General features: G+C 45.5%; 2 protein-coding genes across 3 annotated transcripts in view; one reads left to right on the forward strand and one right to left on the reverse strand.

The window, feature by feature from the left end:
* Positions 1-7,616: 7,616 nt before the first annotated feature.
* S100A13 (S100 calcium binding protein A13) overlaps positions 7,617-20,461 on the reverse strand; it is a 67,653-nt gene continuing 54,808 nt past the window's right edge. For both annotated transcript variants that reach the window (XM_068251460.1, XM_068251461.1), the window contains exons 2-3: positions 10,350-10,505; positions 7,617-7,852 (exon numbers count right to left, since the gene is read on the reverse strand). In XM_068251460.1, the coding sequence (XP_068107561.1) occupies positions 7,718-7,852; positions 10,350-10,505 (291 nt within the window). In that variant the 3' untranslated portion in view covers positions 7,617-7,717. The remainder of the gene's footprint in view (positions 7,853-10,349; positions 10,506-20,461) is intronic.
* Positions 7,629-20,461, forward strand: part of S100A1 (S100 calcium binding protein A1) — a 59,640-nt gene continuing 46,807 nt past the window's right edge. The window contains exon 1 of the mRNA XM_068251462.1: positions 7,629-7,883. The gene's annotated coding sequence lies outside the window, so the exon portion shown is untranslated. The remainder of the gene's footprint in view (positions 7,884-20,461) is intronic.

Consider the following 20,461-nt stretch of genomic DNA (forward strand, 5'->3'; position numbering starts at 1 on the left):
TTGGTGACTTCCGCTTGGTGACACCCACAAGCACACCCCAGGACCGCCCCATCCCAGCTTCACACCCGCCTGCTCTGCCTCTCATCTTCTGCATGAGTGACAGCCCAGCTTCCCCTTGCACATGGGATGGGATCTGATATCGGACATGCCGGTTATCATGGGATTTTCGGATTGCAAGTGAGGAGGACTGGTTCACACCGCAAGAGCTTTTTAACATGAACCTTAGCTGAGAGGGATATGGGTGTTTCCTTTTAAACAATGCCAGTTGCTTGTAGTCCTGCTGATCTCTTTTGCTGCAGTAGTGGCTGAATCACACACCTGAAACAAGCATGTAACTAATACAGTCTGACTTCAGTCAGAGCACCTGATCTGCATGCTTGTTCAGGGGCTGTGGCTAAAAGTATTAGCGATACAGGATCAGCAGGAGAGTCAGGCAACTGGTATTCTTTTAAAAGGAAAAATCCATATCCTTCTCAGTTTAGGTTGCCTTTAAAGTGCTGGTGATTTTGAAAAGCTCTTGCTAATGCAATGCTATGGGGGTTTTTACAAAATCACATGGCTCCATTGAGAATCCACACATAAGATAACATTAGCAAGACCTTTAAAAATCACAAAACGCTTAGAAAAGCGTTTTACTGTGAACCAGCTCTCATAGTAGAACCTGGGATTGCGGCTGGGAACACACTAGGCGTTGTGTGAAAGGCTGTGTTTTGCTGAATGTGCATTTTGAGTGCGTTTTCATTTTGCGCATATGTTTCACAAATATCTTTTAGAGAGGGATGTGGAGGCTGTCATATTTATTTCCTTTTAAACAATACCAGTCGCCTTGCCCTGCTGATCTATTTGGCTGCAGTAGTGTCTGAATCCTACCAGAAACAAGCATGCAGCTAATCTTGTCCGATCTGACAGTAATGTCAGAAACACCTAATCTGCTGCTGCATGCTTGGTCAGGGGCTATGGCTAAAAGTATTAGAGACAGAGGATCAGACTAGCTAGGCAACTAGTATTGCTTAAAGGGGAACTGAAGAGAGAGGGATATGGAGGCTGCCATGTTTATTTCCTTTTAAGCAATACCAGTTGCCTGGCAGCCCTGCTGATCCTCTGCCTCTAATACTATTAGCCATAGCCCCTGAACAAGCATGCAGCAGATCAGGTGTTTCAGACTTTAAAGTCAGATCTGACAAGATTAGCTGCATGCTTGTTTCTGGTGTTATTCAGATACTACTGCAGAGAAATAGACCAGCAGGGCTGCCAGGCAACTGGTAATGATAAAAAGGAAATAAATATGGCAGCCTCCGTATACCTCTTACTTCAGTTCCCCTTTAAAAGGAAATAAATATGGCAGCCTCCACATACCTCTAGCTACAGTTCTACTTTAGTGCTCATTTACACGGCAGGCGTTTTCAGCTTTTTTTCGCCCGCCTATGGTCTTTCAAAACGCCCCCGACCGCGTGGCCAATGAATGTCTATGAGAAGGTTCATATCAGCGCGGGTCGTGCGCGGTGCAGCTAGGAAAGCAGTGGGTGTTCCATTTTCGGGGCGATTCCACCTCAACGGAAGGTATAGGAAAATCGGCGAACGCTTACAAAAACGGCAATTAGGGCGATTGCGCTCGCGTTGTTAAGAATAAATACATTGTATTTATTCTTTTCCGTGTCTAAGAGTTCACTTCCTGACTTGCGTCAGGGAGCGAATTACAAAACCACTCGGATAAAAACGCTTAGAAAACCGCTAAGCACAGAAACGAATCGTCCACCCAAGCGCCGGGAATCGGAAAATAAGACGCCTGAAAAAAAAAAAAAACACAATGCGGACAGACACGCGAACGGAACGCAATGTGAACAAGGCCTTAATGCGTTTGTGCTTCGCACATATGAATCGCCAGTGCGTTTCTGTGTGTTCTGTATGCGTTTTATGCTCATCACTAGGAAGACAGCAGGAGGCGCAATTACATCATCAAACTTTTTTTTTTTGTTTTAAAAAGCATTAAAAATTAAAAACGCTATGCCTCTGCAACACTGTTGACATACATTATTTGCGTTTTTGAAAAATATGCAGCAAGTTCAGCGTTTCTAAAAACGCACATTGCAGAACGCAAGCAAATGCGTTTTTTTTTTCATGCGGCCCACTGACTTACATTATACGCGTTAACCCTAGCGTTTTTACGCAATGATAGCATTTCTGCCTCGTGTTCCTATCCTGCAAGTAACTTGGTTTGCACGCGCTTTGCAAGACAAAAAAAAAATGTCTGTGAAATGTTGACTTGATAAGCAAGCATTGTTTGATATCCAAGCACAGATCTTATACGCGGGTCATAAATGCACACACAGGGGCTTGTTTATAGACTTGAGGGAACACAGCCGGGGATTTTGTCACGTTTGTCACTCGTCCCAACTTCGCTTGCTGTTACTGTCGCGCAACTGATTGACCACAACGGCCCCATATCTTGCAGCATGTCCGATTGACATGCTCGTCCTGAAATAGGTTGCATGGTCGATCGGGGAAGCACTTGGCACCGATTTTCATAGAATGAAATAATTATCTAATCGGATAGTCGATCGTCTGCCAAGTCGTTAGATGTATGCCTTTGAGTAGATGTATACCTTTAAAGGGGCACTATGGCGAAAAATTGTAAAATTTAAAGTATGTGCAAACATATACAAATAAGAAGTACATTTTTTCCAGAGTAAAATGATCCATAAATTACTTTTCTCCTATGTTGCTGTCACTTACAGTAGATAGTAGAAATCTGACAGAAGCGACAGGTTGTGGACTAGTCTATCTGTTCATACAATAATACAATACAATAACATTTCTATAGCGCTTTTCTCTCATAGAGGATTCTCAGGGATTTATTTATTTACAAAAGCACTCAGTGAATGGCAGTTGCTCTGTCCAACTGCCAAAAAACTGTGTAGCAAGCAAGGAAGCTGGCCAGCATCATTGTTTAAATCCTTTTTCTCCTCTTGCTGAGAATCCCCTATGAAGAGATGGACTAGTCCAAAACCTGTCGCTTCTGTCAGATTTCTACTACCTACTGTAAGGCCCAGTGCACACCAAAACCGCTAGCAGATCCACAATACGCTAGCGGTTTTGGGAGCTGATTTCAGAGCGATTCTAGGTATGTTTAGAGAGGTTTTCTAAACATACCTAGCGGTTTTGGGTGCGTTTTTGTGTAGCAGATTACACATATTGTTACAGTAAAAGCTGTTACTGAACAGCTACTGTAACAAAAATGCCTGGCAAACCGCTCTGAAGTAGCGTTTTTCAGAGCGGTTTGCGTTTTTCCTATACTTTACATTGAGGACGAAACGCTTCCGAAATCCGCAAACGCGCAGCAGGAGGCGCGTTTGCGGCTTGGCAAAAACCGCAAACTGCCGGTGTGCACCATCCCATTGCAATACATTAGACAAGCGTTTTTATAGGCGGATGCGGCCGGCGGATCGCTCCAAAAACCGCTCGGTGTGCACTGGGCCTATGTGACAGCAACATATGGCTCATTTTACTCTGGAAAAAAACATACTTCCTTTTTGTCTGTTTGTACATATTTTAAATTTTACAATTTTTCACTATAGTGCCCCTTTAAGCATTTATGAACACTTTTTTTTCCATCTCAGATACACTTTTAGGGCCCATTCACACTGGCAAAAGCAAACCGCTATCGCTTACCGCTCGCGTTTTGCACTGGTGTATTTACCGTGATTATCACCATAAAAGCACTGTAAACTCTCACGATTTTTGAGCGATCGCGATTAGCGCTTTTTAGCATTCTAATCGCGATCGCTCTAGAATCATGGAAAAATGCTGCATGCACCGCGTTTAAAAACGCTAGCGATTCAGTGATTGGCGGTAATCGACCACTAATCATCCCAGTGAGAATGGGCCCTAAGAGGCACCTGAAGTGAGAGATATATGGAGGCTGCCATATTTATACCCTTATAAACAATACCAGTTGCTTGGCAGTCCTGCTGATCTTTCATGCATCAGTAGTGTCAAGAAATCACAAACCTGAAACAAGCATGCAGCTAATCCAGTCAAACCTCCAACCTGTATGCTTGTTCAGGGTCTATGGCTAGGAGTATAAAGGTCCGTACACACGCTGGACTGCAGGCAACGACGGGTCTGTCGTCACCTCCCGCTGGGTGGGTGTTCCTGCGACAGTCCGGCGTGTGTACAGTCTGTCTGCAGACTGATACGGCTGTTTCTGAGCGATCCACCTGGCGGATTGCTCAGAAACAGTGTCGTGTGTACGGACCTTTAGAGGCAGAGGATCAGCAGGACAGCCAGGCAATCTGCATTGTTTAAAAGGAAATAAATATGGCAGCCTCCCACTCCTCCTCTCACTTCAGTTCTTTAAAGAGAGAACAAGGTGGGCTCATAAAATTTAAAAAAAACATAGGCTACCTGAAAAACCACCGCTCCTGTGGGCCGCACTGGCTGTGTGTCTCTCATCCAGTGTGCAGGGAGGCTGGGGAGTGGCAGGGGGCGTGGCCAGAGAGCGCTGCCCAATGGCAGCTCTAGAAACCCTGTAGGAACGCCCCTGGCAGGTATTTCAAACAGGGAATCCTCTCACATGTTTACCGCCGCTATAACGACAAATATAGTCGCTAATATCGGAGGGGGGGGGGTATAGCGTGACGGTGGAGACACAGAGCAGCGGTGTGGGGACACAGAGGCATGGCATAAGGCAGAGAACATGTCTCTGCATCCCATCTGCCACCTCGGGTTCTCTTTAAAGGAAACCTGGGAGATCTATAATGGGTATATTTATACTTAACTGGGGCTTCCTTTATCCCCATGAGGTGCGCCGGTTCCCAAACCATCCTCTTTGGGCGCTCCGTTATTTTATAATCCCCCTCAGTAATCTGGCCGGCTGCAGTCTTCTGCACATGCGCAACCCCCGTCACCCTAACACAGCCAGGAGGAGCATACTGCGCCTGCACAGTAGTACTGCGCAGAACACTCCTGGAGATGGGAGCGCGACCGGCCCGCGCATGCACTACTGTCCAGATTATGGGGGAGATTACAAGACAACGGAGAGGTGACCCACACCTCTCATCAGGTTGCCTGATGATGGATAGGCGGCTCACTCCCCTTCCCTAGCTCCTTCCTCTCTACTTTCCTATGCAGAGATCTTTCTTCAGTCAGGGGCATCACTATCTACCAGGCATGGGCTTAAATTCGGATTCGGGTGAGTCCGGATAGTGCTATCCTGTGTGACGTCTTACCTGTGTGACGTCTTCTTCGTCCGTCCCTCGGCACCTCCTACGATGCGGTCCACGCGTGTCACGTGATTACAAACACTTCCTCCTTCAACCCGGAAGGAGGAAGTGTTTGTAGTCACGTGAGCGCAGAGTGGAACGCATCGTGGGAGGCGCCGAGGGACGACGAAGAAGACGTCACACAGGTAAGCTTGACCCCGCCCATCCCGCACAGCATTACTGAGTGAGATCCGGATAGCACTATCCGGACTCACCCGAATCCGAATTTGAGCCCATGCCTGCTAGCCACTGAATACTAAAGATAGCTTTGGCTACCTAATACTAAGGGACACCTGTAGCTACCTACGACAGGCAAGGGAAGTAAGGGAGGAGTGACAGCTGGGCCAGCCAGCACACTGGTGGTGCGATTCGGCGGGATTTGTAGGTTCATGGAGGGCGGAGTCTAGGGTGCCAGGACATCTGTGCCTATAGGCTCCTGTGCAGTAAATCCGGGCTTGCACCTCATGGGGCCGGAGGAAGCCCCAGGTAAGTATAAATATACCCATTATAGCCATCTCAGGTACACTTGCACACCTGAACAGAGAGGGATATATAGGCTGACATACAGTATTTATTTCTTTAAAGAAAAAACAAACAAATTGCCTGGCTGTCCTGCTAATCCTCTGCCTCTAATACTTTTAGCTACACCTGAACAAGTATGCAGATCAGGTGCTCTGACTGACGTCTGGCTGGATTAGCTGCATGCTTGTTTCAGGTGTGATTCAGACACTACTAATGCATGAATGATCAGCAGGACAGCCAGATAACTAGTATTGTTTAAAAGGAAATAAATATGGCAGCTTCCATATCCCTCTCTCTTCTGTTTCGGTGTGTACTTACCCATAATTGGGGTGTGCAGGCATTGGATATACATGTTTACGGCCAGAGCCCGAAATCTGGCTACTTCAGGTGCTGGCCGGCCAAAATGCGAAATGGCCGTTTTACTGCAGCCAATGTCAGAAATGAATTGATGGCAACGGCTCCGGCTCCTCCCCCTGCCCCTCCTTTAACCTCTGGCAGCTGCAGGTCCGGTATCCCTACCCACCATCTATCACATTACTGCAGCCAATGTCACTCCCCTCGATGGCGATGGCTCCTCCCCCTGCTCTTTCTATAACCTCTGGAAGCTGCAGGTCCAGTATCCCTACCCACCCTCTATTACATTACTGCAGCCAATGTCTCTCCCCTCGATGGTGCCGGCTCCTCCCCCTGCCCCTCCTATCACCTTTGGCAGCTGCAGGTCCGGTATCCCTACCCACCATCTATCCCCCCCCCCCCCCCCCACACACACACACACACACACACTCACACACCCGAGTCGTTGCAGGGAAGCACTTGGAGGAGCAGGCAAGGGGAACGCTGCAGACATTGCTTCTGCCAGCACCCGTTCTGCAGTGCCTACGAATGAATCCCTGCTTCTCGCGGTACTTCCCTGCAGTTACGAACAGTAGCGGGGAAGTTGGTGAGGGGGAAGATATAGGGTGGGTAGGGATACTGGACCAGTTGCTAGTGGTGAGTGGAGGGGCGGGAAAGGAGTCAGAGGCGCCAGACTCTATTAACTTATTACTATTGACCGACTGGTGAGAGGAGGGACGGGGGGAGGAGCCGAAGCCAGTGGCATCAATTCATTTCTGACATTGGCCGCTGTAACACGGCCACTTCACACAACCCAAAGTGGCCAGACTTCAGGTTCTGGTTGTAACATATACAGTACATGTCATGGGATACATGAAATGTGATTCAGGTTTCAGTGTACATCTGAGGTATCCCACAATGCATCACTGCTGAATATGCAAATAATCCCTTTGTTGTTGGCCAAACTTGGCCCTCAGAGCCATTAAATTTGGGTCCCAAGTGGGTTCCCCACTTTGCATTATGTTTGGCCACTCTAGACCACTGGGGAGGCTATATTGGAGGTGAAGCCCTAGAGCACCAGGGAAGCCATATGGGGGAAGTAGGGGAAAGCACTAACCAAACTAGGGAACTGTATAAGGGAGGGAGGGGGGCACTAGACACCAGGGAATTGTATAGGAGTTGGGTGCATTGAACAAGGGAGGAAGGTGGCCAGTAGACTGCGAGGTTGAGGATGACCCGCGATTAGGTCCCAGTGTTCAACTTCGACCCACTTTGTATTTGAGTTTGACACCCCACCTTTAACCACACCTCCAGAACCGCTGGAATGCAGTGATGTGTCAGCTTGTTAATTGTACAGAGCCACCGTAATACAACATGCATACAGACTGTTTTGGACTGGTTGGTCCTCATCAGTGCATGACATGGATTAAGGTGGCTCTATGGGGTACATAAGGAGACACAGAGGACCCCGGCGCTGTGACACAATAACGAGGGCTGTGCTCACAAAAGCAGTGTCTATTTATTGAGTAATCACAAGGTAGAATGCATTGCGATGGCTTTGTTCCTGGCGGGATCTCGCCCCCTTGGGGTCACAGAGGGCATTACTTCTTTTTGGCTTTGATGTCTTTTTTCACTTCTTTGGCCAGTTCTCCGATCAGCCTCCAAAATTCTGTGAATTTGAGCTCTTGGTCCTGGTTGATGTCCAACTGTTTCATCTTGTCCTCTATGGAGACATCCTGCCAGAGGAAAGGAAGAGTCAGAAATATGGTGAGTCATGTGACATACGGTATAAGGCATGGTCATGTGACATGTGGTATAAGGCATGGTCAACAGCCTGGTCATATGACATATGGTATAAGGCACGGTCATGTGACATGGTGAACAGCCTGGTCATATGACATATGGTATAAGATCTTGTCATGTAACTTATGGTCTGGTGTCTTTCTGGGGCCAGGGATGAATTTACAACTCAGAGGTCCATAGGCACAGGTGTTCTGGTGCCCTAAACTCCGCCCCCTGAACACAGGCTACACCCCCAAGTAAAAATTATTCTGAACTCTTATCTCAGCCTTATGTCACTAACCGTCCTTAGAATCTTACACTCTAATCACTCAAATTATCCTTACTTACATGAGACAAGGATTAGGGTATAAGTGCCTGAGGTTAGTAATATGAGGCAGGGATTAGACCAGGGGTCCCCAAATGTTTTGGGTCAAATGCCGGGTCAACATACTTCAGACTGCTGGGGGGCGGAGTATACATGAAATGATGTAGAAGTCTTTGCGGGCCAGAGAGTGAAGCATACCCCGGTGACAACGTGCAGTCCAATTGGACAGCAGTGTCACCTGAAGTGGAATTTGATTGGAAACCAGCGAATAACTGCTTTCTAGCTTCCATGTTGATGGGTGGTGCCAGCAGTGCTGTTCTACTGTACTGTATATGCGGACCACCAGTATTTAGACCACATCTATAAGTAATACATTTTGTGTGTGGGGAGCCGGTAAAAAAGCCTCAGGGGGCCACATTCGGCCCACGGGCCTAAAGGGGCCCATACACCTAACAATTTTCCCGCCGATATACAGCAGATTCGATCACTGTGATCAAATCTGCTGTGAAATCGTCATGCAAATGCTGACAGAACTATCAATTTCCGTCCGAAATCAACCGTTCCCGTCGATTCCCGTCAAACCGGCCGTGCAGAAGATTTTTCTCGATCGCCGGCGGGTCGGGAGTGCGTCGATAGCGGCGTTCGAATGCCCGACGACCGACGCAATACAGCGGCAATAAATTACCTGCTCCGGGCCGGCGCGACTCCCCCGGTCTCCGCTGTCTTCTTCTCTGCTCCGGGCTCCAGGGCTTCACTGAACTTCCTGTCCCGGCAGGAAGTTTAAACAGTAGAGCGCCCTCTACAGTTTAAACTTTCCCTGGACAGGAAGTTCTGTGAAGCAAGCCAGCCAGACCGGAAACCAGAGCGGAGAAGAAGACAGCGGAGACCGGGGGGAGTCGCGCCGGCCGGAGCAGGTAATGTATAGCTGGCGGGCAGGCGGCGGCGGCAGCTCCACAGATCGTGATCGGTTTCAAGCTGAAATCGATTCACAATCTGTTTGCAGTAAAGGCAGCCATACGATCCCTCTCTGATCAGATTCAATCAGAGAGGGATCTATCTGTTGGTCGAATCTGATGGCAAATCGACCAGTGTATGGCTACAGTTATTTTGAGGACCACTGGATTAGACTGTGAGCTCCTGAGGTCAGTGATCTGAGGAGGAGGGGCCGCCTCTCCCCCATAAGGCGCCTGTAGGCACGTGCCTACAGTGCCTTATGGAAAATTCGGCCCTGGGTGGGGGTAATCTCAGGGATAAGGACATGGTGGATACTAGGCAGCACAGTAGCCCACCATCCACTAGAGCTAGTGGCCCACTATTCCTTGCAGGGTACCCTAGTGAAAACTTGTAATTGTTTATAGTCCATACCCTGGGAGAGCCCATTGCCTACCGCTAGTGCCAACATCAACTTATGTATTTATGTAGCGTACTTCACTTTACAGAGTACATAGTCATGTCACTGACTGTTCTCAGAGGAGCTCACAATCTAATCCTGTCATAGTCAAAAGTCTAATGTCCTGTCATATTATTATTATGTATTTATATAGCACTGACAGCTTCTGCAGCACTTTACAGAGTACATAGTCATGTCACTGACTGTCCTCAGAGGAGCTCACACGCTAATCCTACCATAGTCATAGTCTAATGTCCCTATCATAGTCTAAAGCCAAATTGACACCCGTTCACTCTCTTCCTTCACGCTATCCAAAACTGAAATTAAACATTTTCATTGGAGTTAAGCCTGGCACACACATCCAATTTGATTGGCCAATCATTGACCAATTTTACTACCTCCATGTAGTATGAGAATTTACCTTCACAATCTGCTCATAGTATTCAAAATCTGTTGACCCTCATACTATATGGGTATGGTAAAATTGGCCAATAATTGGCCAGTCAAATTTGAAGGTGTGTACCAGACTTCACACTTTAAGCTAGAGACAGTTAATTACAGAACAGTCGTGTAGGCTGATGTAGACTGTAGACACAATTGTTGCTGTTGTAACAGTCACAGGTTAGATACATATTTGTACATGGGATTAGGACCTCTTTTACTCAACTTGTATTTCAGTTTACAGAGGCCTCTAGGCTCCGCCCTCTTGGTGGGCGTGTCAGGGTGTGGCACTCACCTTCATCAGGTGTGGGAGCTCTTTAGACACCAGGCTGTTGAACTCCCCCACGGTCAGGGTCTCCTTCTTGCCTTCCTCTCCGGCATGCTCGAAGAAAGTCTGTACAATGGTGACAATAGCACCTTCCACCTCAGTGTGTGAGCCGGCCATAGTGATCTGTGGAGAGAGAGCGAGAGGAGAGGTGATCAGTGTGAGAGGAGAGAGAGTGAGGGGGGGGGGGGAGAGGCATCCCCGGCCAAGCTCTAGAAGTGACATCACCACAGGAATGCTGAGACACAGCTTATTGCCAGCATTCAGAGTTAAAGTGGACCTGAACTCTTACACAGGACAGAAAGAAAACAGAGAAATGCACCCTGTATTTATTTAGAGAGTTTAGCCTGTCTAATTCGCCCTCATCTGTGACTAATCACAAGTTGTAATTAGATCGCTCAGCTGTGTCAGCTCAGGAATCTCCTCTGCCACAGCAGAGTAGCTAACTGGTAAACACAGGATGTTAACCCTATGTCTGCTTCCATGAAAGAAGGAAGTAGACACACTGCAGATTTATTGCAGGATTGGTATCAGCTGTAACAAAGAAATGTTTTTCTTTAACCACTTCAGCCCGCGGGTTACTGAGCACACAAGAGCCAAGTGACGCAACTGAGCCAGATTACTGGGACTGATACCAGGCGAACGGAGGCACTCGCGAGGGTAATGAAGGATGCATAGGTGATCATGGGGCTGGAGGAAGCCCCAGGTAAGTATACAATCTTTTAGTGTGCCAATCTCAGGTACACTTTAAAGTGGAGCGGTCAGCCATACTATCTCAGAAACAAAACCCACATATATAAGTAGATAAATACTTGCTCTACTTATATAACATGTATTGCACTGTCCACGTTTGGATTTTAGTGATTTTTCTACAGTAAAAAAAAGAGAAAATCATTCTTAGCATTTCCCATTTTAACTGTGGCTATTTTGAAGCCAATCCTGATGTCATTTCCTCCCTTACTTTCCTCTGCCTGATTGTGTATGCATTGCCCGCCCCCCACTATAGAAAGTGCATTGTCTCAGCATGAGAAATATTGGCCAATCAGAGAGGAACAGAGGTGTGGGAGGGGAGAACAAGAGGGAAAGAGGCTTCAGCCAATCAGGCTGCATTAGTTAAGTCTGAGGGGGGAAAGTAGAGAAGCAAAAAGGGACAACCCAGCATGCCCTGCAACTTCCTTTTGTGCATACCAAATTTTGTGTGTACCAAATAAGAGTCAGGTAAACTGGGGAATGATCATTTATCAACAAGAAAAGTAATAGTGATTTTAAGTTTTAGATTGCCTGGTTAGAATCTTTATTACTTGCTTACCAGATAAAAATAAAGAATTGATTTTTGATTTTATGCCCAACAGTTACACTTTAAGGACGGAAGGAATTTTCTCTTGTAGTGCTCCTCCCATTCATTCGCCAATAACTTTATCACTACTCATCACACCTAAATGATCTGTATCTTTTCTTTTCGCCACAACTTAGGCTTTGTAAGGATTGATATTTGCTTTAGTAATTACTTAACTTTCTATGCATTTTAAAGGGAAAAACAAGAAAAAATAATGAAACAAAAAAACACTATTTCTCCACTTCCTTCCCCTATAGTTTTAAAATAAACAATGCTACTGTAATTAAAAGCCACACATTTTATTTGCCCGTTAGTCCCGTCTATCACAACATTTAAATTATGTTCCTAGTACAATGTACGGCGGCAATATATTATTTGGAAATAATGGTGTATTTTTTTTGGTTTCTACCCTATCAATAATCACAAGCCCCTTATTACTAAAATAATAGTAATAAACCCTCATTACATACATATTTAAAATGTTTAGACCCTAAGGTAACTATTTATGGATTTTTTTTACTGTCACTTTAAAAAAATGTGTTTTGTTTTCTAGCTATGGGGGAGGGTGGGTTTTATTAAATATATAAACTATTTATTTTAAAAGACAACTGTAACGAGAGAAATATGGAGGTTGGCATATTTATTCACTTTTAAACAATACCAGTTGCTCAGCAGCCCTGCTGCTCTATTTGGCATCAGTAGTGTCTGAATCACACCAGAAACAAGCATGCAGCTAATCTTGTCAGATCTGATAATAATGTCAGAAACACCTGATCTGCTGCATGCTTGTTCAAGGTCTATGGCTGAAGGTATTCGAGGTAGAGGCAACTGGTATTGTTTAAAAGGAAATAAATATGGCAACCTCCATATCCCTCTCGATACAGTTGTCCTTTATTTTATTTTTTTTTATTTAATTTTACTTCTTGGCCACTAGGTGGGGCTAAGCACTATCCTGGTAGTTACACTTGCTTCTCTTCACCATTCTTAAAGAAAACCTGTACTGAAAAAAAAGTTCCCTTGGGGGGTACTCACCTCGGAAGGGGGAAGCCTCTGGACCCTATGGAGGCTTCCCCAGTCCTCCTGTGGCCCATGGCGGTCTCACTGCAGCCCCCGGAACGCACAGGTGACAAATCCGACAGCCTGTTCAATATTTACCTTTTCGGGCTCCAGGGGGGGGGCGCTGCTGTGGCTCTTCTGACGGAGATCGGCAAAAATAGCCGATCTCCGTCGGGCCCGCTCTACTGCGCAGGCACAGGAGACTTGCGTCTGCGCAGTAGAGCGGCCTGACGGAGATCAGCTATTTTCGTCTATCTCCGTGGGAATAGCGGATACTGCGCCTGTGGATTTTCGCCACCACCGTGGGACCGAGGAGGACGGGGGAAGCCTCAATAGGATCCTGAGTACCCCCCAGGGGAGTTTTTTTCATTACAGATTTTCTTTAAGAACTACAGGGAGCGAGCGGTGGGTGCACGCATACTGGCGCACCGCCGCAACAACACTGGACGCTCCTATCTGGACAACTATAGTCTTCCAAATAGGATGAATTGGTTAAAGGAGTCATCAGGGCAAATCTAGTAAAATGAGTTCTACTTACCGGGGGCTTCCTCCAGCCCCAAGCTCCCAGGACCTCCCTCGCCGCAGCTCTGAAGTCAGCCATTCACCGGAGCTCTGACCCGGTCCCCGGCGATGACGTCATAGCAACCTGGAGGTCGCTCTGTACTGCACCTGCGCGATCGGCGCTGTCAGTCACCGCCACATGGGCCGGAGCGGAACTGCGCCTGCGCTCTGACGTCATCGCCGGGGACCGGGTCGGAGCTCCGGCAAACGGCTGCGGGCAGAGCTGCGGCGAGGGAGGTCTTGAGAGCTTGGGACTGGAGGAAGCCCCCGGTAAGTACCACTCATTTTACTAGATTTGCCTTGATGACTCCTTTAAGGTTATTATGCTGTTGCTTAACTTTTACAGCAGAGAGGAAGTTCTAAGTTCAGGTCCGCTTGAAAGGGAACCCGAGGTGAGAGGGATATGGAGTCTGTCAAGTTTATTTCCTTTTAAACAATGCACATTGCCTGGCTGTCCTGCTGATTATCTGCCTCTAATACTTTAAGCCATAGACCCTGGACAAGCATGCAAATCAGATGTCTATGACAAATCTGACAAGATTAGCTGCATGCTTGTTTCAGGTATGTGATTTAGACCCTACTGACCAGAAAGATCAGCAGAGCTGCCAGGCAACTAGTATTGTTTAAAAATAAATAAATATGGCAGCTACCATAGGTCTCACACCTCAGGTTCCTTTTAATAATGAGAAGAGATGGGCTCAGCACTCAAACAGGCCATACACTGATAGATTTCTGCCCAATGATCCCAAACGATTGATTCCTATGTGATCAAAATCACATCAGGGCATCTTCTGATAAACTGATTGGACGGTACCGTTTCACTATTCGAAGCAGTGTAACGCTATGGATGGGCGGCCAATCAACAGCCCCTTCTGCCCTGACCAAAGTTTACCCTTCAGTGCGGTCAATACCGCCAAGTCAATGCCGTCAGAATGCCCGATCAGGACTGGAAATTTCAGTGACTGAAAACAGCAACAGCAGCAATTTTTAGGACAGCTGAGAGATTACCACCCCTTTACAGGTCATCAACCCAAGAACGCTACCACACTGAAACTAATATTGCCAATGAGGCAATCGGCACAATGGTGGTCCCACTATAGCTCCCCCTAGTGTTCAGATATGAAAAAGCCTCTGTATACACACACCTTGGGTTCTTCCGGTTGACTGTCAAACTACTGTGTGGAGGGTGCTATAACTAAAATAAAAGGCATCTGGTAATACTGAATAGACATACTTAGTAACAGCAAAAAAGCACAGCACAGAACAACAAATAGTGGAGAGCAGCCCCAGGCCAGCCATGACGCCAAGTGAAGCGTCTTCCTCAGGCAGCGGAAGGGTGGGGGCAGCACCAGGCACAAACAGGAAGTAAAGAACAGTGTGCCTGGCCTGCCGCTGCCCGCCTTACAGCCACCCACCTCAGCTGCCTGGCACTTGGCCTGGACACCCCACAACAGACCTCAGATCAACGTCGCCCAGCAGTGCCGCACTGACAGGAGGAGAGCTTCTCCTGTAGGCAATGGCGCATTACAGGGAGTACTTACCTTCTGTATATGCGCCATTACCAGGAGAACCGTTCTCCTGCCTTTACAGTGTAGGAAGGAGAGCGGTTGCCCTGGTAAAGGCACATATACAGGAAGTAAGTACTTCCTGTGATGCGACACTGGTAAAATTGGTTAGGAATGGGCCAATCACAATTCAATGTTTGTACCAGGCTTAGAGTGGGTAACATTAGTAAGTATAGAGTAGAGTAACAGTGGGTAACATTAGTAAGTAAAGAGTAGAGTAACAGTGGGTAACATTAGTAAGTATAGAGTAGAGTAACAGTGGGTAACATTAGTAAGTATAAAGTAGAGTGACAGTGGGTACCATTAGTAAGTATAGAGCAGTGGGTAACATTAGTAAGTATAGAGTAAAGTAACAGTGGGTAACATTAGTAAGTATAGAGTAGAGTAACAGTGAGTACCATTAGTAAGTATATAGTAGAGTAACAGTGGGTAATATTAGTAGGTACAGAGTAGAGTAACAGTGGGTAACATTAGGAAGTATAGAGTAGAGTGACAACGGGTAACAGTAAGTATGGAGTAGAGTAACAGTGGGTAACATTAGTAAGAATAGAGTAAAGTAACAGTGGGTAACATTAGTAAGAATAGAGTAGAGTAACAGTGGGTAACATTAGTAAATATAGAGTAGAGTAACAGTGGTAACATTAGTAAGAATAGAGTAGAGTGACAGTGGGTAACATTAGTAAGTATAGAGTAGAGTAACAGTAGGTAACATTAGTAAGTATAGAGTAGAGTAACAGTGGGTAACATTAGTAGGTACAGAGTAGAGTAACAGTGGGTAACATTAGTAAGTACAGAGTAGAGTAACAGTGGGTAACATTAGTAAGTATAGAGTAGCGCGACAGTGGGTAACATTAGTAAGTATAGAGTATAGTAACAGTAGGTAACATTAGTAAGTATAGAGTAGAGCAACAGTAAGTAACATTAGTAAGTATAGAGTAGAGTAACAGTGGGAAACATTAGTAAGTAATAGAGTAGAGTAACAATGGGTAACATTAGTAAGTATAGAGTAGAGTAACAATGGGTAACATTAGTAAGAATAGAGTAACAATGGTTAACATTAGTAAGTATAGAGTAGAGTAACAGTGGGTAACATTAGTAAGAATAGAGTAGAGTAACATAAGTAAGTATAGAGTAGAGTAACAGTGGGTACCATTAGTAAGTATAGAGTAGAGTAACAGTGGGTAACATTAGTAAGTATAGAGTAGAGTAACAGTGGGTAACATTAGCAGGTACAGAGTAGAGTAACAGTGGGTAACATTAGTAAGTATAGAGTAGAGTAACAGTGGGTAACATTAGTAAGTATAGAGTAGAGTAACAATGGGTAACATTAGTAAGTATAGAGTAGAGTAACAATGGTTAACATTAGTAAGTATAGAGTAGAGTAACAGTGGGTAACATTAGTAAGTATAGAGTAGAGTAACAGTGGGTAACATTAGTAAGTATAGACAAGACAAGACAAGACAAATAACATTTATATTGCGCTTTTCTCCTTGCGGACTCAAAGCGCCAGAGCAGAGCAGCAGCCACTAGGGCGCGCTCTATTGGCAGTAGCAGTGTAAGGGAGACTTGCCAAAGGTCTCCTACTGAATTAGTGCTGGCTTACTGAACAGGCAGAGCCGAGATTCGAACCCTGGTCTCCTGTGTCAGAGGCAGAGCCCTTAACCATTACACCATCAGCCAAAGTATAGAGTAGAGTAACAGTGGGTAACATTAGTAGGTACAGAGTAGAGTAACAGTGGGTAACATTAGTAAGTACAGAGTAGAGTAACAGTGGGTAACATTAGTAAGTATAGAGTAGCGTGAAAGTGGGTAACATTAGTAAGTATAGAGTAGAGTAACAGTGGGTAACATTATTAAGTATAGAGTAGAGTAAAGGTGGGTAACATTAGTAAGTATAGAGTAGAGTAAAGGTGGGTAACATTAGTAAGTATAGAGTAGAGTAACAGTGGGTAACATTAGTAAGTATAGAGTAGAGTAACAATGGGTAACATTAGTAAGTATAGAGTAGAGTAACAGTGGGTAACATTAGTAGGTACAGAGTAGAGTAACAGTGGGTAACATTAGTAAGTACAGAGTAGAGTAACAGTGGGTAACATTAGTAAGTATAGAGTAGCGTGACAGTGGGTAACATTAGTAAGTATAGAGTAGAGTAAAGGTGGGTAACATTAGTAAGTATAGAGTAGAGTAGCAGTGGGTAACATTAGTAAGTATAGAGTAGCGTGACAGTGGGTAACATTAGTAAGAATAGAGTAGAGTAACAGTGGGTAACATTTTTAAGAATAGAGTAGAGTAACATAAGTAAGTATAGAGTAGAGTAACAGTGGGTAAGATTAGTAAGTATAGAGTAACAGTGGGTAACATTAGTAAGAATAGAGTAAAGTAACAGTGGGTAACATTAGTAAGTATAGAGTAGAGTAACAGTGGGTAACATTAGTAAGTATAGAGTAGAGTAACAGTAAGTAACATTAGTAAGAATAGAGTAAAGTAACAGTGGATACCATTAGTAAGTATAGAGTAGCGTAACAGTGGGTAACATTAGTAAGTATAGAGTAGAGTAACATAAGTAAGTATAGAGTAGTGTGACAGTGGGTAACATTAGTAAGTATAGAGTAGAGTAACAATGGGTAACATTAGTAAGTATAGAGTAGAGTAACAGTGGGTAACATTAGTAAGTATAGAGTAGAGTAACAGTGGGTAACATTAGTAAGTATAGAGTAGAGTAACAGTGGGTAAGTATAGAGTAGAGTAAAGGTGGGTAACATTAGTAAGTATAGAGTAGAGTAAAGGTGGGTAACATTAGTAAGTATAGAGTAGAGTAAAGGTGGGTAACATTAGTAAGTATAGAGTAAAGTAACAGTGGGTAACATTAGTAAAAATAGATGGAGTAGATTAGCAGAACAGAGAGAAGAGGACCAATCACATGCCCGGTAATAGGGAGGAGATGTAAGGCCAGGCACTGTAATGTGGTCTGTAACAATCGTAAGTATAGATAGAGTAACAGTGAGTAACATTACTAAAGGAAAGAAGACCTGGAGGTGTAGATAGGGTTTTCAGCGCATGGGGACAAACACAGTTTTTGTGCCGCCCTGGACAACATAGGTGTGGCTACGCATCAGAATGTGGTCGTGGTTATGGGTGGAGTCAAATGTACAATTGCTGTTTAGAAAGCCAGATGTGCCCTTACCCTGTTTAGATAGCCTGATGAGCCGCCCTTTAGATAGCCAGATGTACACCCTTCCCCCTCTTTAGTTAGTCAGATGTGCCCCCTTTAGATAGCCAGATGTGCCCCCCTTTAGATAGCCAGATGTGCCCCCCATATAGATAGCCTGATGTGCCTCCCTTTAGATATGCAGATGTGCCCCCCTTCCCCCTCTTTAGTCAGATGTGCACCTGTATAGCTATCCAGATGTGCCCCCCTATAGATAGCCAGATGTGCCCTGCTTTTTCTGCTGCTCGTAACGCTTCTACACTCCTCTGTAGAGGGAGAGAGAGAAGCAGGGGCACTTCGGGCAGCCAGTGAGTTGCCTCTCACACATGTGGTGGTGCAGAGGCCATGCTGAGCCCCCTCATGTGTCCCCCCTTGCCCCCCCCCCCTTTCACTACGCCTCTGAAAAGAACAGTCACGCACCTAGTATCAGGGAAAGGAGATGTGGATCTAGCAGCTGTAGTGTGGCCAGCAATAAGGAGTAACATTAGAGAGTATAGACAGAGCAGAGTATAAAGTCACACACCTGGTATCAGGGAGAGGTGAGGAGTAGCACCAGTGTATACAGTGGAAGCAGAGTATCAGTGAGTAGAGGGTCAAACACCTAGTATCAGGGAGAGGAGATGTGGATCTAGCAGCTGTAGTGCGGTCAGTAATAAGGAGTAACATTCGAGAGTATAAAGAGAGAGCAGAGTATCAGTGAGTAGAGGGTCAAAGATCTGGATTCAGATTAGAGGAGTAACATTAGAGAGAGTATGGAGAGAGAGCAGAGTATAGAGGGTCGCACACCTGGTATCAGGAGAGGAGATGTGGATCCAGCAGCTGTAGTGTCGTCAGTAATAAGTATTAGAGAGTATATATAGAGAGCGGAGGCACACACCTGGTATCAGGAGAGGAGATGTGGATCCAGCAGCTGTAGTGCAGTCAGAAATAAGTATTAGAGAGTATATACAGAGAGCGGAGGCACACCTGGTATCAGGAGAGGAGATGTGGATCCAGCAGCTGTAGTGTGGTCAGTAATAAGTATTAGAGAGTATATATAGAGAGCGGAGACAGACACCTGGTATCAGGAGAGGAGATGTGGATCCAGCAGCTGTAGTGTGGTCGGTAATAAGTATTAGAGAGTATATATAGAGAGCGGAGACAGACACCTGGTATCAGGAGAGGAGATGTGGATCCAGCAGCTGTAGTAGGGTCAGTAATAAGTATTAGAGAGTATATATAGAGACCGGAGACACACACCTGGTATCAGGAGAGGAGATGTGGATCCTGCAGCTGTAGTGTGGTCAGTAATAAGTATTAGAGAGTATATATAGAGAGCGGAGGCACACCTGGTATGAGGAGAGGAGATGTGGATCCAGCAGCTGTAGTGTGGTCAGTAATAAGTATTAGAGAGTATATAGAGAGAGCAGAGTCACACACCTGCTATCAGGAGAGGAGATGTGGATCCTGCAGCTGTAGTGTGGTCAGTAATAAGTATTAGAGAGTATATATAGAGAGCGGAGTCATATACCTGGTATCAGGAGAGGAGATGTGGATCCTGCAGCTGTAGTGTGGTCAGTAATAAGTATTAGAGAGTATATATAGAGAGCGGAGGCACACACCTGGTATCAGGAGCAGAGATGTGGATCCTGCAGCTGTAGTGTGGTCAGTAATAAGTATTAGAGAGTATATATAGAGAGCAGAGGCACACACCTGGTATCAGGAGAGATGTGGATGCAGCAGCTGTAGTGTGGTCAGTAATAAGTATTAGAGAGTATATATAGAGAGCGGAGGCACACCTGGTATCAGTAGAGGAGATGTGGATCCAGCAGCTGTAATGTGGTCAGTAATAAGTATTAGAGAGTATATACAGAGAGCGGAGGCACACCTGGTATCAGGAGAGGAGATGTGGATCCTGCAGCTGTAGTGCAGTCAGTAATAAGTATTAGACAGTATATATATAAAGAGCGGAGACACACACCTGGTATCAGGAGAGGAGATGTGGACCCAGCAGCTGTAGTGCAGTCAGTAATAAGTATTAGAGAGTATATATAGAGAGCGGAGGCACACACCTGGTATCAGGAGAGGAGATGTGGATCCTGCAGCTGCAGTGTGGTCAGTAATAAGTATTAGAGAGTATATATAGAGAGCAGAGGCACACACCTGGAATCAGGAGAGGAGATGTGGATCCAGCAGCTGTAGTGTGGTCAGTAATAAGTATTAGAGAGTATATATAGAGAGCGGAGGCACACCTGGTATCAGGAGAGGAGATGTGGATCCTGCAGCTGTAGTGCAGTCAGTAATAAGTATTAGACAGTATATATATATATATAGAGAGCGGAGACACACACCTGGTATCAGGAGAGGAGATGTGGAT

Source organism: Hyperolius riggenbachi, chromosome 9 (genome assembly GCF_040937935.1).
Source record: "Hyperolius riggenbachi isolate aHypRig1 chromosome 9, aHypRig1.pri, whole genome shotgun sequence".
Taxonomy (NCBI): Eukaryota; Metazoa; Chordata; class Amphibia; order Anura; family Hyperoliidae; genus Hyperolius; species Hyperolius riggenbachi.